Source organism: Rousettus aegyptiacus, unplaced genomic scaffold, assembly GCF_014176215.1.
Source record: "Rousettus aegyptiacus isolate mRouAeg1 unplaced genomic scaffold, mRouAeg1.p scaffold_m13_p_2, whole genome shotgun sequence".
NCBI classification, from domain to species: domain Eukaryota; kingdom Metazoa; phylum Chordata; class Mammalia; order Chiroptera; family Pteropodidae; genus Rousettus; species Rousettus aegyptiacus.
Genome location: NW_023416295.1, coordinates 43,024,045 through 43,050,746, shown reverse-complemented (window position 1 = coordinate 43,050,746; position 26,702 = coordinate 43,024,045). Strand labels below are relative to the sequence as shown.

Here is a 26,702-nt window from a genome sequence, read left to right as displayed (position 1 = left end):
TATGCACCAAAACTTTAGGACACAGTTAAAGAAGTTCTCAAAGGTCTAGCTTTAAATGCTTACATTAGAAAAAAAAAGAAAAGCTCAACTTAATAAAGTGATTATCCAACCATAAATAATTAGAAAAAAGAACAGCAAAATAAACTAAGATGAGAGAAAATAATGAAACTACAAGCAGAAGTTATTAAGAAAGAAAATAAACATATAAGAAAGAGTATAAATAAAGGTCAAAAAGTAACAAAAAATACAAATCTGTAGAAAGAATAATCAAGGGGAAGAAGAGAGTGACATTAAAATTTTTTAAATCAAGATAAAAAGGGTGCAAAACTATAGCTGCTACAAAGATTAAACAGATAAGAAGATGTTATGAATAACCTTATGCCTGTAAATTCGAAAACTTAGATGAAATAAACAGATAGATACAGGTTAATGAAAACTGACTTTTTTTAAAAAAATGGAGAATATGAAAAGTCCTATAAGCTTTTAATAATTTGAACCAGTAGCTTATAATAGTCCTGTTACACACACACACACACACACACACACACACACACACACACACACACACATATCCAGGTAGGTTTCTAGGAAATTCTATCAAATATTAGAGCATTGGGCAATTCTAATCTTACACAAACTATTCCACACAATGGGAAAAAATTCATTTGTCATATAACTCTGCTTTCAAAACCAGACAAGAGTATTACAAGAAAAATATAGGCCGATTTCACTTATGAATGAATACAGATGCAAAAACTCTAAAAATAAACATTTTTATAAAACAAATCAGACAATGTATATAAAGGATTACTTATTATGACCAAGTTGGTGTTTCAGATTGGCTTATCATGAGATCAATTAAAATAATTCACCACATCAACAGTTTAAAGTGAAATTAAAGTGAAAAAAATCATATCTTAATAGACAGAAAAAAATTGGATAAAATTCTATATCCATCTGTGATTTTAAAAATAACAGGAACAACCTCCTTAGCAAACTTTAGAAAGCAGCCTCTTAATCCAATAAAGGGCACTTTAAAAAACCCACAGCAATCTCATACTTAACAATGAAACTTTGAAAACATCCTCTCTAAGATCAGGTTCAAAATGTTTGCCGGTTTTCATCATCCTCATTCTATATTGTATTGGACGTCTTCACACAGTAAAGCAAGAAAATAAAATGGATTGGAAAGAAACAAGAACTTTCATTATTTGCAGGTGATATAATTGCTTACACACACACACACACACACACAGACACACACACACACACCAAAATAAAGCTTAACACATAGAGATTATTTAACAAATGTTTGTTGAGGAAAATAAGCAATAAAATAATTGTGAGGATTAAGTAAAACAACTTATGTCGACTCTTTGGCACATAGTAAGAACTTAGTAAATACTAATTTCCCTTCTCTTAAAATTTACTTTTAGGTATCTAAGTCACGTGGGAAAAAGATTTTTAAAAGTGAAATTAAAATTAATAAAAGGGATGTTGGATTCAAAATCAATACACAAAAGTAAATTGCATTTATAGACACCCACACAATTAGCTAAAAATGTAAATTTTTAAAAGATGCAATTTAAATCAGCAATAAACATTTTTAAATACCTAGGATAATATTTAAGCCTCTTAAAGAGAAAACAAAAATCTTTATTGAAAGACATTAAATTCGACTAAATAGGAAGATCTATCATATTATTGTATAGGAAGACTACCATAAAGCAGATCATAATTCTCTCCAAATGGATCTATAACTTCACTGCATTTCCAACAGAAATGCTATCACAGTATGTATGTGCATGTAAAATTCAACAAGCTGATTACAAAATTTATGTGAAAGAATTAAGGGCTAACAAAAGACTCTTCCTGAAGAAGAACAAGGTGTGAGGTGGGATTGGGAGATACTTCTATTAGATATTAAGACTTACTACAAGCACTAGAAATCAAGGCAGTGTGATATGGATGCAGGCATAGACTAATACACCAAAGGAAAGACAGATAGCCTAGTAATAAACCCATGCTTATATGAAAATAGATTTATGACAAAACAGACATAACAGATCATGAGAAAAAATGAACTACTCAATAAATGACACTAGGTCAATTTTTACTCAAATAGAAAAAAAGTGAAGTTGTATCCCTATACTACACTCTAGCACAAAAATGAATTGCAATTTGGTTAGATACTTGATAGGAAATACCAAATTATAAAATATTATTATATAATTATATAAAATATTTCCCTTATAATGTTGTTTATTTAAAAAGAAAATAATGCAAAATTTAATGAGATCAATCGATTGTATTAAAAACTTGAACTGAGCATTAGGAATGAACATCAAGCAATAGAGAAGGTATTTGCAATATATGTAACCAGTAAGGAGATTGGTGTTCAGAAGATATATAAACAGTTCTTACAAATCAATAAGAAAAGGCTTACTCAGTAGGAAAATGGGCAACTGACATGAACAAATGTTTCATAGAAATGGAAACAAAAATAATAAACATATGAAAAGATGATTGAGGGGACAGTCACAGGGTTCATCATAAAGTATGTGATACGAGAGGATTATTCTGGATTATCTCAGTGGGCCCAATACGGTCACAAGGGTCCTTATAAATAGGGAGGTAGGAGGCTCAGAATTAAAGAGATTGGAAGATATTGTGCTGCTCTGAAATATATTTAAAGACAGAAGATTAGGCCATGAACTAAGGAATTCAGATGAACCCTAGAAGCTAGAAAAGGCAAGGAAATTCTCTCCTTGAGCCTACAGAAGGAACGCAGCCCTGCTGACCTGGATTTTGGGACTTCAGACCCCCTGAATTTAAGAGAATATATTTGTATTGTCTTAGGCCACTAAATTTATGGTCACCTGTTACAGCAGCAATAGGAAACTAATATACCTGTATAAGAGTTTCTTCAGAATATATATATAGAGAGAGGAGTAGAATTACTGGGTCATAGCACATGTCAAATTTACTATTAATGACAAACTGTTTTCCAAAGTAGGACTGCACTGGCTACACTCCTGCTAGCAATATGTGTCGGCTTCTGTTATTCCACATTCTCACTAACATTTAATATTGTCAGACTTTTTAGTTTTTGCCAATCTGGTGTGTTGAAAATTGTAGCTCATTGTCATTTTAATTTCATCTTTCTGGTCATTAAAAAAGTTATTCAATCACACACCCACCCCAAGACACACGCTTTTTTTTTCCCCTCAGGAGATGGTGATACCATTAGTATGATTTACTCAAATTATAAAAACATCAACACTTAAAATCATGCACAATATTTAACCATTTCATAAAACTTCTTTTCATGTAAACTTTCCCAGTATTAAAAAAAACTCCTGTCTATGACCATGCCACCTTGAACAAGCCCAATCCCATCTGATCTCGGAAGCTAAGCAGGGTCAAGTCTGGTTAGTATTTGGATGGGAGACCACCTAGGAAGACCAGGTGCTGTAGGCATAAAAAATAAAATGAAAAAACTAAGGGATTGTAAACTGATAAGGTCCTTGCAATCTGTGAGGTCAACCAAGGCTTGTCCCACCTAAAAAAACAAAAACAAAAAAACTCCTCAAAAACTGTGATAATACTAAACTCTAAAATCAACTTTAGTTAAGTAACATTCAGAATGGTAAACCTGCTTTTAAAATCCAAAAAATATGTAAGATACTCTACCATGAAGTCTCTTAAATTATTATTAAATTGCATAGAAATATTTAAAAACAGCTAGGGGCAAGAGGGCTATAACCAAGACATTTCTTCTTGCTGAAAAACTTCTCTGTATCAGCCTCAAACTAAATCATTGTAGCAGGCAACTAGAGAAAAAAACCTGAACAAATTCACCAACATTCAGCTGCAGACCTTCCAGGCAGTCATATCACTCATCTCCTCCTTGGCTGACAGTATTTTAACCAGGAATGAAGAACCTCTTCTGATCTCACTGATGCATTATTGAGCATGTATCATGTGGGCTTAATAACAACTCAATTTTGACAGCAGGGGCTAACACAGGATTTTGGATTCCTCTATTTTGTGGATCAGATACTAAGGAAATATATCCAAAACACCAGTGACAGAAGACTAATGCCTCTGCTGTCATCTATTGGGAAGAACACCCTGGGAACTGTATGGTAGGAATTTTACATATACAGAAACTGACATTACCATGAGCAGTTAAGCAATACACCCAAAGCCACAGGCGATAAGTTACTGAGCCTGGATAATAATAGAGAACAGCACACTCTGATTTTACATGCCACATGGTCTGAACTTAATTATAAAAACTTGAACCAACTTTGGTCCAGATCTACAGCAACTAGCAAAAAGTTACTAAAAATTTTCCCTGTTATTTTTTTGTCTTGTGGTCCTTAATTGAGCAGTTGAAAAGAAAGCCAACTCAGAAAGCTGAGAATGTAAAAAGCACTCAATCAGAAGGGCAAACAAGAGAGAAATAATCTAGGTATACTGTTTCAAAGAAGACTTTTCAAAGGGAAGTTTGGTGGGAAGCAGAAAATGGTGGGAGAATACATCTGAAATAATTTCCTAAGATTAAGAGCTACTGGGCCCCTGGGATGTGAGTGGTGAGGTATCCATTTAAGATGCTGGAGAGGAAGATATTTCACAGGTTTTTTGTTTTGTTTTGTTTTGTTTTGTTTTGTTTTGTTTTAAATATAAAGATTAATTATAGCTTTTGGACATAGATTCTAACCAATATTGTCATAAAAACAATTTCTGTTTGTGGTTCATGCGGCCAGGCCTGGCCGATATTAAGTACTCAGTGCACATTTATGAAATGGAATTTAAGGAATAGTATGCTTTTTGATAAGAATCAATGCCATTTTCCTCACAGACAGTATCTGTCATGAGCAGATAATTCATACTGATGCCTTAAAATTACGTGAATTCTTTAGCAGATTTCTCTACTGGGCCCTCTCTTCACATTAAATTCAAGATGTTAGCCAAATCCTTCAGTACTAGATATAGATACGATAGATATAGATATACCCAGAAAGGACGGGTCAGGATTTTACTGACACTAAAATTTGAAGAGAGAGCAGCAACACAATCTGGCTTAGTAGCAGCAGACAGTTCATGACTTTGGCTTTCAATCTTGGTCTTCTAAGCCAGTAGACAAGCATAAAGCAGACAGTGTCATACCAGTTACTCCAGCATTGCATGTGATAAGTTAGTCTTTAAAAGAGGTACTAAATGAGGCTTGTGATCTATTTAAATTGTAAAGGCACTGAGGTAATTTTGAAACTGACTGATTCTTCAGATAAAAAGATGGCTGTCATTTACCAAGAGCATACCATAGACCTGATATTTGTGCGAGGTATGTTACATACAAATAATATTCACTACAGCCATGCAAAGTAAATATGATTGGTGCCATTATATACATGAGGAATCTGAGGCTAAAAAAAGGTAAGTAACTTACATAATGTAAGTAATTTACCAATAACTGAGCTAGAGAGCTAACTCAGAGATGCTTGAGTCTAAAGCTTGGACTTTTTTATGCTATTTTGAAGAGATAGCCATTTGTGCTCAGGGCCACTGCCCACATTGTTGCTAAATGCAGCTCCAAAACAATAAAGAGATCTATTTGTGGTAATAAACTGTAGTTTATGTTCAACTTAATTTACTAGAACAGAGTCAGAAGTTAACACTTTTTCATTCTTCTTATTGGCCAGTTCATCACCATGGTCACATTTTTTCTTGCAGGCTATGGTAAAATATATTAGTAAAAGTTGATTTCTGCAGAAGGACAATGCAGAAGATATCAAGTATGCCCCTGCAAAAGCTTGAAGCTCTTGCTTCATGAACAGTAAGCACATCACGAATTGAAAATAGCTTTTCCCAAGTGCATCTCATTTCACAGAAATAATGAAATGTCCAAAGGAAGTAAAGCTAGAATCCTGATTTTACTTTATTTTCCAAAAACATAAAGTTGATATGTAAGTGTAATGTATGGTTTCCTGATATATTCTCTCAAGTTAAATCTCTCATGATCATGGTCTTATAGGAAGTTCCTAGGAAGTGCAAAAAAACATGAGATGTGATGCCTAAAGCCCTGAATTTCCGGTCCCAGTTCTGCTACTATTTTGCTCCAAAATTTGGGGCCATTTAACTGCCCTAAGCCTTGGTTTATTCACCTTCTAAATGGGGATAATGATTCCTACTTTTCATAGCAGTAAGGATGAACTGAGATAATATAGGCTGAAGCATTTTTTATATCGTAAAGTGTTATACAAATATAGCACTGCATTCAGAACACAGAACAGGAATCAGAGAAGCAGCATTAGGAATTCTCCATTTCCCAAATCCTTTCCCTACAAGGCTTGACTTACTTCCTGTCTTGAGTTCTGTGAGAGTTCCCTAGATGTTATTTCCGGGATGTTATCCCTCACTCCATCTACTATTTTTGATTGCTTCGGTGGGTGTCTGTCCTCAGCAATCAAAAAAATCTGTGACTAAAGCAACAAATGTCCCCAAAGGACTTCTCCTCTAGCCAAACAGCAAAGAGTTGTTGGACCAAAAAGTCACTGTTATGGCTACAAATTCGATGCCCTACTTACAGTTTACCCATAGCTTCCAAAAAGTTTCACAGTAAAGGGAAATGTGCAATTTATTCCTGGATAGTTTGCTTGCTTATATACACAAGAGCACCAGGTCTTTTCTTAGAGACAAGAGTACATCTCCTGCTTTACAATGGATATATGCAATTATAAAATCTGCAGAGAATAACTCTAGCTCTGCCTTGAAAATTATCAATATTCCTAAAATATGGGAAATGCTAACAGTTTTCTTCAGTTAGCTTCTAATGATGTAAACAAATTCTGTTAGCAAGTTTTGTTACTGACCAGTTGTGATGAAAAATGAAATGTTTTCATTTTTAAAGGAACTCGCCATGTTGCACACTCACACCCAAGCTTCCAGAAATGTCAACTCTGTAGTCTATGTCAGAATTGTCTTATAACTTTGGCAAAGGGCATTGTAAAAAGATGTTGCAGAGTAGCTCGTGACTTGTTTATACATAACAGAGGCGGTAGGTTGTATACTTAAGAACACAAATTATGGCTCCAAATAATCTGGGTTCAAACCGTGGCTCTCGAAATTATTAGCTGTGTAATCTTGGGGAACTTACTTAACCTCTCACTATCAGTTTCTTCAACTGTACAGAGGATTGATAATAGACCTACCTTCTACAGTTGTTGTGTGAAACAAATGAATTAATAGAAAGCTCCTTATAAATGTTGTTGTTGTTGTTGTTGTTATTATTATTATTATTATTATTGTCTTCAGAGGCATTACCTGAGACATCTCATCCCAATTGCTCCAAGCATGATACAATTGCTGAGATCTTTACATGTAAATAATCAATATCGCCTGATGTCAATGGATGTGAATTACTAATACAGCTTTTGAAAAACATTCTAACAGATTTTTGAACTTCATATTCTGTCACAGAGCTACTTTCTGTCATAAATAAAATGAATAGACCTTGCATGTGTAAGCAAAACATGAGTATAATCCTCGGTATTTCCCATAGTAGTAAAATCATAGAATCTAGACAAAGTCAGGCAACCTGGGTTTGCAATCTCGCTCTGCCACTTACTAGCTGTGTAAACCTAGGCAAGTTATTAAACCCTTCATTGTGGAAAGCAATGGTGGAGCTTTGTGAGGATTAAATCTTAGCATAGTGCCTAGTACATGGCATATACTCAATAAACGGTGGCTATTGCTATTAATTTTTCTCTGGTTTCATTAATCCAGTCGATATGAATTTTTGCCTATGTGTGAATCGAAAAACATTATATTAGCACTTGATAATTTATGGCCTATAAAATGTAAGAATGTCTTTTCTGGTGCCATTATAATGTCAGTTTTTGTTCACTTGTAGTGGCATTTTTGGAAGGTTTTATTATAAACCTTATGATACAGAACAATCCTGAGGTAGTTGTATAAACATAGAAATATATTGATAAGGTGGTTGGCCTCTGTAATAGAATCATCAATGCTTCCTTTCTACTTTTCTTTTCAAATTTAAGAATTGGGATCAGAACTTTAGAATGATAAAATCATAGTTAGAAGGTTAGAGGTATATCTAGTTGGGGAAGGTTGTTGACTGCCCCATTCCAATCAGGCAGACATGGTTTGCCTTTGGCAAAGTGGAGCTAGTCAGTTCATCTTTGCTTCTGTTGTGGCTTTCCCTTACTCTTCTCAGTCCTTGGTCCCATTATTGTTCTTACCAGGTAGACAATTTATTTCTTTTAGTGTTAACTGCTAATTAACTTGTTCACTGCTGGTGGGCTCTCAGAGACATTTGGAGAGTTTAATAATTGGAAAAGCCAGAAATAGTGAGGAGAATTAAACTATAATAGGACTATAGGTTGTGAATTGTTAGTTTGGGGTAGACACCATTGTCCAATATCTTTTTCCCACTGTTCTTATATCTAGGGCCTATCTTATTCCTATGAGCTCATTAGTGTTCTTGGACTAGAAAAATTATGTATAAAAACTTTCTTCAATATTTGACTTGGAGACAAAGGACTCAAATCTCATGACATGATAGTTGGCTATATCCTCTATTGCAGTTAATAGGAAGACCTGGAAGCAAACCTGAACCCAAATCATTTCTTTACGATATCACCCAATAGTAATACCAAGGCATAGCTTATCTCCAGCCTTCCTAAAGATATATAAAGACAATGTGTTGCTAGGCAAACAGAGCTTCATTACAAGTGCCCTAGTATATACTTCCAACCAGATGGCAGCCCTGATTCCCTCCGATACCATTCTGGAACAACCACTGGTAACACCATGAGTGTCTCAGACAGGAGGCTCATTCAAGAGACAGCAAGTCTGGTGGCTAAATTTTTAAAATGGTTTCAGAGTGTTAATACATATACTAACAGATGTGATTAAATCCCACATGTTTCCTGGTAGATTCAGGAAGATGAAAAATATTTCTTTTCTGTGTACAAAAAGAGGTAAAATTCATTTGCTACAAAACTATGAGTTTTACAACTTGAAGAGAATTGTTTTGTAAGGTTTCTGTTCTTTGCTTCCATAATTAAGATAAAACTTTAGAGCTGGAAGAGTCTTAGAAATCATTTTCCTAGCCCTTTCATGTTACACGTGAAGATTCTGAGGCCTAGAGAGAGCAGGTCATCTGCCTAAGTGCCCCTGGGTCACAAGTCTAGAGTAGCCCAGATCTGTGCCCCTCTCCTGTTCATAAGCCTTCCATGGTTGTCTTCAAAGTGAAGGTGACAAGTACCTCAAATAATCTGGCCCCACTTTCCTATCCACTGCTCTCACTCTTTGTTCCTCATGCACGTCCTATGGGGGAAATGGTTAAGAGTGGAATTAAAACCATTAGAAGGCAGACTCAATCACCTAGGTGAAAGATAATACTGACTTGGACTGGGATTATCATAGTGAGATGGAGAAAAATGAGCAGATTTGTTTTAAAGAGTGAATCAAAAGAACTTTCTAATATCGGATATGGCAGGTGAATAAAAAGGACTCAAAAATGATGCCTAGGTTTGTCTTAGGTAACTAGGATAAGAAAGATAAAACAGGGGCAGGAGAATGCTGCAGGGTGGAGTGGTGACAGAAAGAGCTCTCTCAATGTTTCAGATACAATAATCTATTTGAGAGGTGACATAACATTATGAGAGAAGGAATGACTCCTCCCCCTCACCTGAATTCCATGAGAAGGAGATTTCCCTTAACCTCTCTAGTCTTTGGGCCCACCCCTTGCTGCTCCCCCTTATAGAAGTAGGGTAAGCGACCTCACTAGGGAGCTAGGAAGGTTAACTAAGTGTGCATAGCCCAGCCTTTAATCTTCCAAAGTCAGGCTGCTCACAGAATGTATATCTCTGCCCTGTTCCTCAATGCTGTTAAATTTCGAAGGGATAGGCCTTTATGTGGGGAGGATGGTAGGTATCCAGCATTGTCTGTATCTTGGAGGATAGGTCTACCTAATTCTGGCAGTACAAGCCTATAAATATAAGTCTGTATTTCAGTATCTGCTTAATAAGTTATAAATGTGATATTTTAATGTCCCATCTCCTCTTTTGTTATATTTCTCTTAGATCAGGGCTAAAAAGAGAGATGTTATTCACTGTTATTCTCAAAGCTCAAGAGTGGGAGAAATAGTGATGGAGGAATACAGTCCTAACTCTAACACATATGGCCCTGTAGCCTCAGGGGGAGGTCTCACTGTTTGTTTCCTAATCTATAAATGAAAGAAGAAAAAACCCACTCTACCTTTCTCACAAGATTATTATTAAGATCACAAGAGATAATTCTGTAAATGCCAGGCTCAAATTAATATTCAAATATAAGAAACATTACTTTCAGTTCCAAATGTACTAAGAAACTTAAAGATGGAATTTCTGCAAAGAACATTAAAAAATGGAGAAACTAATACTTCTATTGTAATAATAATTATTACAGATGTTTTACAACACATGTCTCCTTAGGCAAATAATGGTTTGTCAAAGGTGACAGCCAGGCAGGGGAAAAAAGTAGACTAATGTCCATTTATTCAAGTTTTCCTATTTCAAATGTTGAAAAATTGGCCTATTCTATATAATTTTGTACATTTAATAGAAAATTTGAGAATTAGAAATGCACTCATAACGAATGGATTCCTCCATCAAAGAAGAAAAAAATTATCTTTCATAAAGCTAGAATGATTAAAAAAAAAAAAACCACTTCCACACAGGAGCCAGGTATTATGTTCTGCTAGAAATAATGAAGCAAGATGAAGATGTTAAGGTTCGATGTGGTTTTCAGTCAAGAGAGAATATCGGTTCTAGGAAACAGAGCCACACAGCTTATAAAGTTTGGTTGCCTTTCCCTTTGACGAATTGTCACAGAAGGGCAGCAGCAAGTCCTGTGGCTGAATTTTACAAATGACTAGGCAGATTTCAGAGTGTTAATACATTGAGGAAGAAGCAATGTAATAACAGAGGTGATTAAATCCCACATGTTTCCTGGTGGATTTAGGAGGATGGAAAATATTTCTTTTCTATGTACAAAACGAAAAAAAGAACCCTCTAGGGGACATTCACCATCAGGAACTTTAGGTTAACTGAGACAAGACCTCAAACAATCAATCAGCCTGAGAACTGCTAGCATGGTAACTTCTGTGTTGCTGTTGCTAAGAATTCCTGCTGGATACTGGGCTAGGAGATGTATCAAAGAAATTATATTCATCATTGTTCTCATTTTAATAAAAGCCTGGATGTTGTATACCAAGTTTTTAAATGCTAATTGCCCTGTCACTTGTTCTACTTAGAATGTACGTGAGGGGTAAGGTCCTTTTTATATTGTAAAGCATGGACCCACAAGAAACAAATTACAACCAAGGGCCACAGGGAGTAGCAGTTTGAAATGTAATTTAAATCTGTGTATTTTAAAAATATATATATTTCATGTACCTGATTTTAAAATTAGAAAGAAAGGTACAACCACAGGCCACATGGAAGCAAAGAAGAAAAACAGTTGCTTTCTAAAGGAGGCCTGAGAGATTTTAAAATTTAATTTGAAATTAAAAACTGGGAACGAATACTTATTTTCATGTTATATCCATTTTATGTTAAGATCATTAATGTCAGGGAGGGTTAAGAAGAAAACAGAACAAAGAGAGAAGAATGAATAAGAAAAAGGGAGACAGGAGTTGAAGGATAAAAGGTGGGAGGTAAGGTGGGAAAGGGGGGAGGAAAAGGCACAAGGGGACGCAACTTGACAAGAAAGACAGACCGGAATGTCAGAAAAGAGGACACAGAAAGCACAAGACAAAGAAATGGAGAGAGGAAAGGAAATATTGGAAGAAGGAGGAAAAGGAAAGAGGTTGAGGCAAGCCAGAGGTTCAGAAGATTCTGAAATATGTTAGGTAAATGTTGACACTATTGTTCCACCGAGCTTCAGAGCATTAACAATTGTGATCATCGTCTTTGAAAGTGTCATTTAACTAACTTAACTAGTCACAGATCACTTGAAGAGAATTATATACTTCTAAAAGGACTGAATATTTTCTAAGTTAATGACAGATAATCCAAATAAACATATCCAGAATCCAAAAAAGAATCTGACAATCTTGGAGGATGCTTCCTGGAAACAAGTACAGACTAGAGAAACAAACACGTTTGGTTCTTCGGGGGAAATTGAAGTTGTGGTGATGGTGCTGCTGCGTTTGCTTTCATCAAAGGCTGGGGGCTGTCCTCTCTATACACACATTAATTTGGCTTAAATTAACTCCCCTCCCCCCCAATCAGAGAGCTTTCATTCTTACCTTTTATACTCTATTCTGCTAGTCATATGTTTACTTAAATGGCAGTACTGATGCCTAAAAGACGTCACTACTTCCATTTAAGTAAACATATGAATAGCAGAATACATCTCCTCTGAATACATCCAATATTACCATTATTAACTACATAACCATGATATTCCCAAAGCCCCAAACCTATTATTTTAGTCAGAGTTGATACCTTTCTTGTCTTGATTTCATCCTCCCAACTCTGCTAATTCCTCTTCTCTATTGGTAGTAGACAAATTGCTTGGTTCCATGTCCCTTCATTTCTCTAACACATTCACAGCCTGGACCACGTTAGCCCTGTTACCTAACCACTTGACCTGGGAACCCAACCCATCCCTATGTCTAAGAAAATGAAAGGACCCTTGACCTACAGTGACCTAGTTCAGCATTATTAGATAAACCCCTGGTCTTAACTGACCTTCTAACCTAGTAGTAGTTCTTAGGCCACTTGCTCTTGTGGCCAAATTCTCAATTACATGTCTTTTCTCACTTACTCACATAACAAATATTTATTGAGTACCTCACTACTATATGCTAGACACTATTCCGCACACAGGGAGTGCTATAAAACTGAGAAAGTCATAGTATCTGTCCTCAAGGAGCTCACAATTTAATGAAAGACAAGTGAGCCAAAATTTAAATTAACGAAAATGTTATAAATAACAAGAGTCATATTGGCAAAGTGCTATGGAAGTAGGTAGAAAATAATGAACTTCCATGGGGAAGTTTGCCATCCTAATTATGTATTCTTATAGTTAAAGTCATAGTATAGGTACCACCCTGGAATAGCTTTATGGGTGTGCATCCAATACAGTCACTCAAGGCCCTATGCTAAGAAGCCCCCCTCCCCACTACTTGAAGTTTAAGTTGAATTTGTGTTTTATAGGTGAAGTTTGATAGAGCATGCGCCAAGGGTTCATACATAGTCCAGCTTCTGATGGTTCTCAGCCTCCTGCTCCCTACCCGAGCCTCACAACTTCTACCTCCTTCTACTCAGGGTTGCAACAGGGTCAGATTGATGGGGGATGGGAAGAAGGGGTACCCATGTTCTGTTATTGCCCTTCATTCCCAGTGAGGTCCTAGGCATGGGTATGAGGGGACCCGTGGTACCTCAGGGTGGGGCAAGGCATTGGCTGTCCCTACCCCAAGAAGACAGTACCACGGTATGTGTATGTTCAGTAAGCAACTCTGTGGTGGCCTCTTGCCCACCCTGATCCAGCACAGGGCATGTTCTGGCACAGAGGTTGCAGTCCTTGGGGGTTGCCATCTGTCATGGGTTGGGACAGCTGGACTTCCCTGACCTCTGCCAATCTTCAATTTTAATTTCTTGCTGGGTCCCGCAAATTATGTGCCTTCAGATCTTTCCATATCATTTTGTATTAAATGATTTCCATATAATTCTGCATTTAATTATACAGCCTCCTTAAGGTTGCTATAAGAAATTATTAATATTGTTATATTGCTTCATTCATGAATGCTTGATCCTGATTCTTTTGAGGTTATTACTAAAGAATAAAATCAGTTGTCTCCTTAACAGAAACCTAAGGTCTTAGGTATAAAACATTTCAACAATGAGAGTGGCTCCTCTTTCTCCAGTTAACCTTTTCACTCCTTAATTTAACATAGCAGATCATCTCAATCTGGTTAATTCAGAGGTAGAAAACTATTTTCTTGCCCCTTCCATTTCAATTTAGTAGACTCTCCCTGAGTGTCAGTTCCTCTGTGGTTATTCAGTGGGATTCACAGCAGCCATGGTAAAAAGGAGGGACCAAATGAGAAGCTGTTTCTCTTATTTCTTCATTTAAGAAATGAATGGAGGAGAGAGGAGAGAGATGCCTCAGCACCCAGCTATGCTATCAGCCTCTTCTCCAGAGATTCTGTTCTCTGCCTGCTTAATCAATCTCTGGCACATTTACTGCCACGGGCTCTTCTCTTCCTTGCTTGTCTGCGTGATAACCTCCTGGCTATGATAAAAAAAAAAAAAAAAGGCGGGGGAGGAGGGGTGCAGATACTATGGCTTCCTGGGCTTTCAAAGACAATGCTCGAAGAAGCAGAAGTAAGAGAAGAACCTGACCCTAGTCTCACATAGCTAAAGACAAAAAAAGAAGCCAGCCTGAACAACTGCATAGCACATACACCCTATCACCAAGTGTCCTCTGGAAGCCACAGGAGGAAGAGGCTAAAGGGGAAATGGGGGTACTCCATAAAGGTGGACATTAGAGGCAAGGGATTATAGATTCACTTTTCCAGAGCATTTTATACCAAAAAAAAAAAAAATTAAAATCTAGGCTGGTTTCCTTAGCAACCCTGGGATAATATCTCCCACAATATCCCAAGCCTACAGTTCTTAATTCCATTACAGCTGTTATTAAAACTTTAAATATGTAGTCATACACATTAAGTTGCCAAATACCCATAAAAACTATTAGCTCATTAAACTGTGCACAGCCATTTAAGTAAAAAAAAGGAGTGCTAATTTCTTTAAATTGAAAAAAACGTAAAGGTTAAAACATTCTGATAATCTGATAAAGTACTATAGGCAGCATAAGTAGAAAAAGAATAATGCATAGTATTAAAATTAACACCACATCCAAACAGAAAATAAGGAAAGCTTACCTTTTTAGTGAATAGTCAACACATTTAGAATAAAATTGTGTCATAGATTCCATCCAGGCAAATACATTATTAGAGCTCAATTATAAGCACTGAGATTTAGTGTTTATTTTCCCTTTAATGTCAGCTGCTAGAATTTATTTAGTGTACAAGTACTGGATCCAAATATTGTCATTTTTTAAAATCCCTAGAATTTTGAGAATAAAACTATAATGATCAATCTGGATATTTTATATGGGAATCCAAAAATCCAAGGGATACTTTTGCATTTTATACTAGAAAAAGAGACATTGATCAATTGTAAAAAAAATAATAATAATAATAATTGAAAAGAAAAAAAATTAACATACCTTTTTTTATGCTTGTCAAATGCAATATGTATATTATGGCCAGTAAATTCCAACTGTATAATGCTCACTTAAAGCTTTTGATTACTTTACTTTTAAAGTAATCATTACCTGTGTATAGAACATCAGGTAAGTGTAGTACTGATAGAATTAACCTAGAATTTGTTTTAATCGGGTATGATATGATACGTAGACATGGAAAGGATTGTCGTGAAGGAGGAAAGTTATACTCACAGGCCCCCAGAAACAGGAGGCACAGCATACCATGAAGACCCACATGGGGACTGAAAGGGTCAGTCAAGAGGAAGGAGCGAAAAGGGCAGACATGGCCTAGAGTCTTTATTGGGATTCTCTCGGAAAGAAATGGGTGAGACAGCTAGAGTCCCAGAGTCAGTTTAGGATTAGATAGCTGGAATAATTCTGATGCACTCTGGGCTATAGAGATGATCCCTAGTTGTCCAGTACCTGGCTCTAGGGTGTCTTAGGGCAGGGGGAAATACTGGCTTGGTGTGTGAGAGTCTGATAAAGGAGATAGTTGGGGAAACGGGCTCTGGATTTGTTGGTTTGTATATCAAAGGAGTGCTTGCAGGGGAGTCATGCTATCTCCAGTTATTAGCTAGTCCTGGGAGGGGCAGTCTCTCCAGGATCAAGGCCCCGACTGTTGGAACATCAAGAATACAGAAAATATAGTAAATACAGGTAATAACACATTTTAAATCAAAGTTCTTCTTTTATGTGCAAGGCCCTTCCCAGAGCCAGGGCCTGTAAATAAAGCCTGCTGGACTGTGCTTCTAAAAATATTAATAAAACCTTACATTTCTTACTTTATCCTTTTGAATATGCTTTCCCATTATCTCATTAAAATCTAATGATTAGATTTAATGAGTATGCCCTTACAAAATACCATGTGGGGTAGACATGTCTGGATATAGTATCCCCATATTACAGTTGAAAAAACTAAGGCAGAACAAAAAATAGAATTCAAGATTCCTGTCTCCCTGTCTAAAGCATGTTCTATTACACTCCGATGTCCTTTAGAGTTTAATAAAGTGATTAGCAATCTAAGAATTCAATTCTCAAACAAAATGGGCTTAATCAGGTAGTACAGGGGAAAGGTTTCATAAACTAGACTAAAGTCATCTCTTCTGTGTATGTGTGTTTGGCCCAGGTTACCTCTAACGCAGTTTCTTCTGGGAAATAGAGTATTGGGAATAAACAGAATCACTTGAAGGAAAAAAACAGCCAAATACCATTATGACACTTCTGAGCCTGTTTTCAACAAATTTCGATCATTATACTCTATATCAGTGGTCCCCGAACTTTTTTGGCACCAGGGACCAGTGCTCCTATGAGAATCTAATGCCTGATGATCTGAGGTGGAGCTGAGGTGGTGATGCTGGCGCTGGGGAGCGGTTGCAAATACAGATGAAGCTTCACTCTCTGGCCCACTGCTCACCTCCTGCTGTGCAGCCCAGTTCCTAACAGGCCATGGACTGGTACTAGTGTATGGCGCAGGGGTTGCCATACACTATATACTCTATATACCTTGCCATACACTATATACACTATATACCCTGCTCTATATACTGATGAAACTTGGTGTTCAGATAAAAGGAGGATATTCCTACCTGACTTAGTTCTATACTTACATCCCTGGTGAGTAAACTGATACCCCTGGTGACTCTATATAGTCCCCATTTGGCTCTCCAGATGCACTTGCCGCCTTTCAATGCCCTGTTCTGTGCCTGGAGACTGACTTCTACGTACCACTACATGAGGGATCCCTTTGCCCTCTTGGCCTCAACCAAGGTTGAGTTCAACCAATGAGTGGCACTGGCAGGAAATAGAGGGTATGAGGAAACAGAGGATAGTGTTTCCCTCTCATCCAGGTCACGGTTTGCCAGTGGCTGAGTTCCTCTCCCCCAGCACCACAGCTCTGGCTCTTCCCTCATCTATAGCTCTCTCAGGATTCTGGTAGCTACACACTCCTTTTCAGCTTTGGCTATGGCAGTTAATTTCTACATAACAAAAGTAGTGGTACAACTTATCCATAAATACCTTAATATTTGATTTTGGAGGTAGGATGAGGAGAAGGTGCAGCAACCACCCAATTTATTGGTGACAACTATAAGGAACAGAAGGGAAAGAGATGGCTCTCACTTGGACATGCCCCAGGGACATCTAATAACTACATCTTAGAAAGAGTAGGATATAAATACAACCATCTCAGAAGTTTGAATTTTCATGAGACCCTTTGGGCATATATAAAACACACAATATATAACCAGTAAACTTGAAAGAGCAGTGCTTCTGAAAAATAAACAATTATAAGGTTGGTCAGTGCAATAATGGGGCTTCATAAGCCATCTTGTAAATACTTAAAAGGTTAGTTAATATAATCTCCTATGTATCTAAAAGGATTTTCAAAAAAAATTCTAATGTCTGCAAGGCCTGCTGGAAGGTGGCATTTTACCTTCAATAAGTTGTACTATTGTATGAACACGGTAGTCATGAGAAAACTAGAAAATGTAGTTAGCCAGAATAGTCACAATCCATCCTATGCTTTTGCCTAGAAGAAGTTGGCAGTGGACTATTGATTGTTGTTACCATTTGGTCAGTGGCAGTCTGCCTTCTCTACAACATAGTCTCTGGATGGAAAGGAGTAAAAGAAAAAAATGAAAGAAAAAGAAAAAAAGCAAAGGAGGGGACTGGGAGGTAAGAATCCAGTAATTAACATGAGAAGATTTGACCAATGCAGAAAAATAATTCAGATAATTCACCAGTTATCTGGATTCATAAACCCTATTTTTTTAAAAAAAAAAATCTACAAAATAAGGTCCAACGAGTTAAAAGATGTTTTCAGGGGATGAATTTCCTGGTATATCTGTCTATATTGCCTGACTAGGTAGAACTTTCTGCTTGGAGGTGGATGAACTGACTACATAATTGTCAGTGATAATTACTCAATTGAATAGAAAGCCTTTCATTAAGCCCTATAAGACCCACTGCAGGGAATGAGAAAAGAAAAGTCATGATCTTGATCTTCAGTTCACAGTCAAGAGATCATATAAATACCCAGATGATTAAAATACTACAAAAATAGAAAGGAGCACATTAAATCATTACAGAAGTTCAAAGCAGGGAGAGATCATGTCCAGTTTGGGTAGAATGGGGCAGGAATTACCAAGAGTTTCATGTAGATGACCTTTGAGGGGTGTAAAAATTTTAACTGTCAAAAAGAAGGCAAAGGGATAGACAAAAGTGTGCATGCAATACTTAATGGTCAGTTGAGGCTACAAGAGGGAGTGGGTGGTCAAGAAATGTCTGCAATCCAAGGGTCTGTATGGATCCCAGCTCCCTCACTTACCAGCTGAGTGACTCTAAGCAAATTACTTAACCTCTCCAAGCCTCAGTGTCTTCTGTAGAATGGGGGTGGTAATAGCTACCTCCAGGGATTGCTGAAGGGATTAAAAGAGACAATGCTTACTAATGAATGAGCTAATGCTTGGCTCACAGTTTAGTGCTCCATAAACGGAGTTAATGTTAATCAACAGTGAAGCTTCAGTTTCTCTTTTGATGTCTAAAATTTTAAAAAATTGACACCCTAAAGAGATATGTCAAAGGTTCCTCATTTTTTCATTCAGGGGAAAAAGATTCCTTGCAACTAAATTTGCAACAGCCTAATGCTATATTTTGTGATAGAAAACATAATTTTTCATTAATGTGTAAAACCACTATTCTGTCATTGAAACCAACTAAGTAATAAGAAATCCCTGGAATTATAGAAAATACACTCTTTTAATTCCAGGAAAACTTCTTTACTATTTAAATCCTAAAAATGAACAAATGAATGAATGAATGAATCAAGCCTGAATGCCCATAAATAACCAGGAATCAAAGTTTCTCCTAAAATATTAGAAATCTAACTCACTATTTTATGACTGAACAGCTTCTTCTTTGATTCAAATTCCAATTTCCAAAAGAATGTGGTTATACTCAGAACACCATCCTTAAAATAAGTGACTAAAGCAGCATGTAGTGGACCCCAAGGATCTTGTTGACTTTCCTATAAAATAACTCAAAGCTATTTTTGAGGAGAGTTTCATATGACTCTTCAACACTATATTAAACACGAAACACTAACTTCCAAATTAAGCCAGTCTTGTAAATAAACAGGTGACCTAAACCTCAGGAACCAAAATAAATTGGCCAGATTAGTAAACATTCAGCTTATGGGTTGGGAAAAAAATAAGTTAACCTTAAATTACCTCCCCATGATTCTGTAGGAACTGTACTTCTCTGTAATCCATCCTCATGTACAAAGAAGCAATTGTAATTCATCACAGTGTTTATCATGATCATGTGTCCGTCAGGAAGAGGGGCTGAAATAGCAAATGTTTCCTGCTTCAAGCACAAAACCAATCTGGTTCTGAGCTAGTGAACGTGTTTTGGGGCTTGGGGGAATTTTTAAAACACAATATACAAAATTGAAATAAGATTTCATAAAACTCCGTTATAATACTAGTGTTGGAGTGGGATCAACAGATGTCTTTTAAGCAAATCTCAGCAAGTTAATCACAGGACTATAAACCCATGTCTGTCAGCACTGGCTCCTCAAGGAATGAAGCAGTTTTGTCACTGATTTTCTAAATACATGAAATTAATCCTTTCTTATGCCAAACACTTTAAGTATAGTTATTTCCATTTAGAGATTATTCTAAAATGAAATGAAAAATAAAATTCAGTGAAAAATGAATTATTGTCATTTAATATGTATATCAGTATGATGCATGCATTGTTAAACACAGCTTTGTGTATAATTTTTTGCTACGTTTTCCATCTCTTCTGTCAAGGATAAGCAATCAGCTCTTCCTTCTTATGTTATAAGTAGGCAGAGCAAGATTTGAATGAACAGAGATAGAGTAAATGTACTGGCAGAAAGGATGAAAAACACAGAAATACAAAAGCACTATCCAGGCATTGAAAATGGCATGTAACTTAATTAGGATGGAGCTGAGGCCAGTGTAAAAGCAGTAGACACGGCTGTAATAAAACTGAACTTCTCCACCTAAGATTCAATATGACTCAGAATCAAGGCCAGCTTCATGGGCATGTGACCAGGGCAGTAGGATGGGGGCCCCCTGCTTGAGAAATATTTAATGCTGTACTATGTGAAATTCTTAATAATTTTATCTTCAATTTTGTGCTCTGAAGTTCATAGGACAGTGGAGTATGAGCCTGCAGCTTGGAGCTTCAGCTCACATTCAGTCTCCCCTCCCACTTCCTGCCCAGGACTGGTTCTTGGCCACTAATTTCCTGATTCCTGGTGTCCCGGGCCCCACCCATATTATCCTCTTGTCATGTACCCTGAAACCAGGAGCCATAACCAGGTCACACTGGTTGAGGGAGAGGCCCACATCCCATGTCTGCCTTTGCTCTCTGCTCGTGATTGACATCTGGTTGAGAGTGTGTGGAGGTCAGATGCATGTCCCATGCCATCAAGGGGAGGAGCAAGACTGTGGTCACCCCAACCCAGAGCAGGCAGCACTATGGCGAATCTAGCAGGCAACTCATTCACCCCAAATTCAAGTACTGAGAATTTCTCAGCATGGAGGTTGAAATCTCTGGGGCGGGGGTTGGGGGGGGAAAGCGGTCACACATCTGGTGGGTTGGGGCCGTAGACCCTCCAGCCAGGGTCTGAGCTCCATAAATTTAAGTAGCTGGCTCTACTTAAAATCTTTACTTACCCAGTTTCTCTTTCTGTTTTTAGAACAGCATTACCCTTCTCCATATCACCCTAATTTAGAATCTGAGTCATCACTGACTATCCACACCAGCAGGACATCTCCCATATATCCCCCTGCCCTCCATTTCCAGTGCTCCTGCTTTAGTTCAGTTGTTCATCATGGCTCCACCAGACCATCATTATAGACTCCTAATTATTTTCATAGCTTTGAGACTTCCCTTGTTCAAACCATTCAGCCACTGCTACCAGGTGACCCAAAACATCATCCTGATCATGCTAAAACATTTTTCTTTGAATACCACCTCCTCCATGAAGTCTTCCGTCATGAGCCCAGCAACGATATGACCCCATTTTCCTCTAAGACTAATGACATTTAGTTGGTGTTTGGCATTAGTTGTTTGTGAATAGTACATGCCCCTTAACTGTAAGCATTTAGAAGAAAAAGAAGCATGCCCTCTCACCTTTGTACACTCACAGGCCCCTGACCTGAGCCTTATGTATAATGGACACTCACTGTATGTTTGTTGAAACTAATGAATAAATGAATCTGTTGTGTAAATAGATCAGGTTTTCTGAAAGCCTGGCACACCTGTAACCCTTCTGCGTCATCCCCTTTCCTTCTCTCAGTTCACCTAACAAAACATCCTGGCTGCTTTTCAAACCCAAAGGCTATCAAACACCTGTATCATTATTAACAACAACACTAACAAAAATATCTCACACTTTTTATTAATGTTTAAAGTGCTATGTTCTATATGCTTAGAATAATCTCAAAGAGAACACCTGTTACTTGAGTGCTCTTATTTTCAAGCTACTGAGGGCAATTTATTCATTTCTATATTAAAGTGGGCTGTTTGATAACTTATAACTGTCAGGGGGAAAAGGTAAATTGTAGCCACTGGGATCCACACTAAGTACCTAAATTGAACATTTTTTCCATTTGCAATTCTTTGTCTCCAAATTTCAAGTCTGTTTTTTAGGATTAATTGAGAAACAGTAATGAAAAATAAACTGAGGAGTATTTTTGCTGTCGAAACTTTTCGACTTTAATATTTCATTAAATAGTCTATCTTTGACTCCAGAATGCATTCTTATTATCATAATCTCATAAGTGTCTTCAATGCCTTTCTCTAACCATATTCTGAACCTCGAAGAGGATCATCAACCTAATTATCAAATGATTAAATTTTGAAACTATGTGTGATAATTTTTATCTCCTGAAGGAAAAAAGTACTACATAAGTTGAATCTGGGCAAGAAACATCTTAAAAGTGAGTAGTTAATGAAGAATTAGGGAGCATGGTTATATTTTTACATAGAAACTTCAAGATGTTTATAACATGATTAGAATTACAATAACATTATGATAAAAGAACATGGATTTGGAAGACTGTCAAGTTTTCATTAAGAGAAATTTATAACAGCAGAAAATTGACGGGGGAAAATGCTAGAACTTGGGAAGGATGCAACATCAATACAGCTCTATAAAAAGTTTACAATGCATGAGGTAATATGAGGAACAAAATGTGGAACTTTTGATAGGATAGGTTATGGTCAAGTGTATCAATTACATTTAGAGAAATTTTAAGTAGAAGATGGAAGGGTAGATATTAATCCCTCTATTCCTTGAATGTAAAGCTGGTTCTAAAATATTTAATTTAAGGGTGAAGCATGGCTTAGAGAAAGATTGGGCTGGTTAAAATGTGCTTAGCTAACGTCTCAGTCCCAGATAAGAAGAAAAACAACTGAAAATGAGATAAAAAGAAACAAAAATAATACTAGCCAACTAAACATCACTATAGTCATCATAAACTGTTACCATGACCTGAGTAGTTGCAATGGCCCAGGGAATTTAATGCAATATCTCATTTTATTTTCAAAACAATTATCTTTGCCAGGCAGGTGTTATCCTCATTTTGCAGATGAGGAAATTGAGACTCTGAGATTAAGAAATTCTTCCAAAGTCACACTACTGGTAATTGTGATGTACAATAAAGAAAAAAATAGTATTAGTAAAGAAAAACACAGGTTAAAAAGATACAGTAGAAGGCAGTGGGGAAAGAAAACATAAATTTTCTAAGCAGACTGAAATGAAGACAAGGAGTGAACTAAGACCTTAAACTACATAACACCGTTCCCTGCCCTGACTTTGCCAGTCCTCCCAACAACAGCCATTCCTACTACCCTGGGAGGCAAAACAACAACAACAACAACAACAAAAATCCACCAAACTCTCCTTTCCCAATGTCAGCTTTCAAATATTAAAAGGCTACTTTGCTTTATACTCTGTCTTCAAAGTAAGAATAAGGCCCAGAAGAAACATTAGCTGCTGAAAATCTAATTTTCTATGCCTGTGATAACACCTCTAGCCACAGTTCTAGTCATCAGGCAGATAACTAATCTGCTAAGGAAGCCAGGAATTTTGCTCTTGAAGAAAACACAATCAATATATGAATAGTATTAAATAAAAGTTAAGAGCTGAAGGATATGAGTAAGAAATAAAAGCTATACAAATGGGAGAAAATCAGATGGTGAAGAAAAAGAAAAGGCTAGAAAGAGGAAAGACTGCAATTCCAGGCTATAACAAGTATCATCTATGTAGGAAGGGTTGGTTGGTTATTTATTTATTTATTTATTTATTTATCTATCTATCTATTTATTTATTTTGCCCAAGCATACAATAAGGATGTGGAAATACTAGGAAAGAGTTTGTTCATCTTTTTACAGAATCTTCGATATATCAATTATGAAATGCTTTTGTTTCTTCCCATGACTTTCTGGGATTATAGAGAAATAGACACTTGTTAAAGTTCATTCACCGTTTCCTTGACCTAAACCTAACAGCCTTCAAGAAGGATATAATGAATGTACCTAATCAATAACAAAAGGTTAAGTAAAATGGCATTTTGACAGGCATCCCTTAACATTACAGTGTTACATTAACAGACATCTCATAAAAACATGAAACTTGGGTTTAATACGAGCTAGTCAATTTTCTTTGTAAAACTGTTAACTTTCAGTTGAAACAGAGAAAATTCTACCTTTAATATTCTTTCCACCATTTTTGCTATTGTGGTCAACAGCAACCAAACTCTAAAAAAACATGTAGCTTTATTAGACAACCAGAAGAAGTGTTCGTCCGATACTTTCATAACCAAGGATAAGAACTTTCCATTCCCATGGACCCTGAAGACGTCTTATAGATAGTGGCATCCAGTTTCACCACAGTCAGTGAATAGATACTGAAGAAATTAGAACTGACTGGCTTTCAGATGCAGGATCTAATATCAAATTTGAATCACTGTGAAAATGAAAGGTTTAGAATACCAGATGACAGCATGTTGGGTTTCCTTTCCCACTTGAAACTAGCATGTTCACCCTGCTTATTGCCTTCAGAGTTGCTAAAAGAATATCAGCTTTTATTTGTTCCACGAACTAAAAACCTCATACTCAGTCCTGTCAAAGCTGACTGCAAATACCGTATTCCAGCCTAAAGATAAATAATCCCTCTATTTCTCCACAAACCTCTATAAACAGAACAACAACAAAACAGTTAAAATAGATGCTTAAAGTGTCAAAATAGATACAAATGGGTCATAGGCCCATTCTTTCCCTGAGTTTCCTCCCTTTTTCCTTTTCCCTACCTTGGAACTCATGCAACTATAAACTAGAGAAGGGGATAGAGAAGTAGGCACTTTGTCCCTTTCCAACCTTGAATGAGAATGAAATGCATTATTGTCCCCAAAAGACATCAGACACACCAACATGCCTATTGTCTTGAGACTATCACTGAAATCTGGAGTAGACATCTTTTTCTAGTAAATGTATTCTAAAATCATACTTTGATATTTTTAAAGACAAAATATCTTGACAGAGAAACATGTGGTATTAGTGGATGCAAAATGTAGTCTTTGTGCTATATAAACTGTCCGCAAGCTACTGTGTGTTAGGAAAATACCGTGACATCAAAGATGGTGTTGTAACATTCTAACTAGTCTAAACTCAGAAGGAATTTAAACAGCAAGATTCATATTGCAAAGAGTCTAAATTAATTTGTTCTTGGATGTCAAAGGGTAACTGAAAGTTTGGCTCCCAAACCGATGGGGCTCTGGAAGGGGGACAATGCAAGTCCTACCTGGTAGGCATCAGGAATGTTGACTGTTTCTCCATGTTCCCCGACATAGCCAATGATGCCTTTGCCCCAAGGGACCTGTACCTCGTTTGAGTTCTCTGTGCTGCTGCAGGGCAGCAGTGGGGTTCCTGCATGCACATCGAAAAATTTGGAGACCAAACTCTTCTTGCCAGCAGCTGCCCCTTCTACCAGGAAGAGAGAGCAGCGGTCAGCATCCACCATGAGGCAGACAAAGATGAGGATCTTGTAGCTCAGGCTGGTAAGGTCAAGGTCATTGGAGATATCCTTGACCAGTTCCAGAAAGAACTGACGCTCATTATGCTTTTTGAGATGGCACTTGTAGTCCATAGCTGTAGGGGGATACTGAGGCAGATTCACCCTCGATTCCAGCAGGGCACTGAGAATATGGGCTGTGGTGGGGGGCAGGGAGCTGGCCTTCCGGAGAAGTGCCCTCCGCCGCACACTGCTCAGGGGCTCCTGGGCCCGGGAGGTCACTTGTTCATCATAGGTCCTGTTCACGTGGATGGCTTTGGAGCGGGCAAAACTCTTCCTTAGCTCTTTCTGAGAAGCTCTTCGCTGCAGGTTCCCATCACCCCGGTTGCCACTGGCCCAGCTGGGACTCAGGGGTACCCCACCACAGTCCCCGCCACCCAGAGTGGGCTGGCTGTTGCCAGAGCCATTTGATCCAGTGCCACCACCAACGCTGCTGCTGCCTCTGCCATCGACGTGAGCCAAGCTGCTGGTGCCAGGCAGTGCCAGCCTTGGGCCTAAAGCCCCCTGCCTCTGACTGTGCCTCTGCAGCCACTTCTCCACCATCTCCTGCTTCCCCTTCCGCATCAAATAATCTTCAAACAACTCTGGGTGCCTGTCCAGGAAAGTTTCCACCTCCCCAAAGTCCAGGTGGGAAGCTGTCATGGTCCCAGCTTTTGTTGCCTCTCTACACTTGTACCCAATGTTTACCTTTCCTAGCCCTCTAGCTGGTCTTGCACATGTCTACCCCGACCAGTATTCCCAGCTCGGTGTCAAGATTCTGCGGAGCAGTGGATTCCTAAGGGGCTGGGAGGTGCCCCTTCCTTCAGGCTCAGAGAGTGGCTGGTACGAACCTCAGCCCCTCCCTCTCCTGCTACTGCTGCTCCGCACAGATGCCCACACTGAGCTGCTGCCACGGCCACAGCTCCTGTTCTGGAAACCCCGAGCTATCGCTGCTCCTGCTCTAGCTGCTGCTGCCGCCGCCGCTGCCGCTGAAAGAGAGGTAGGACAGGACACGCCCCTGAGCGAGGCACAGAGCCCGGAGGGAGGAGGGAGGAGGGAAGAGGGTGACGCGGACGCGGGACCAGCCAAAGTCTACGGCCCAGGATGCCAGGCGGTTCCTGGAAGGGTCTCTGGACGGCTTGAATTGGCGACTGGGAACACAGGCAACTCCTGATTGGAACATGAATTGAGGGGGAACTGCACCTTGTTCCTTTCCCCTCCCTCCTTCCTTACCTCTACAGCCCTTCCTATTCCAGGGCACTTA

General features: G+C 37.9%; 1 protein-coding gene and 1 pseudogene across 2 annotated transcripts in view; one reads left to right on the top strand and one right to left on the bottom strand.

Moving 5' to 3' along the window:
* PDE11A (phosphodiesterase 11A) overlaps positions 1 to 26,416 on the bottom strand; it is a 312,968-nt gene extending 286,552 nt beyond the window's left edge. Inside the window, exon 1 of one of the 2 annotated variants that reach the window (XM_016152597.2) lies at positions 25,190 to 26,416. In XM_016152597.2, the coding sequence (XP_016008083.2) occupies positions 25,190 to 26,101 (912 nt within the window). In that variant the 5' untranslated portion in view covers positions 26,102 to 26,416. The remainder of the gene's footprint in view (positions 1 to 25,189) is intronic. The other variant, XM_016152596.2, reaches the window with a different exon arrangement.
* Positions 3,362 to 3,480, top strand: LOC118613920 (annotated as a pseudogene).
* Positions 26,417 to 26,702: the final 286 nt, after the last annotated feature.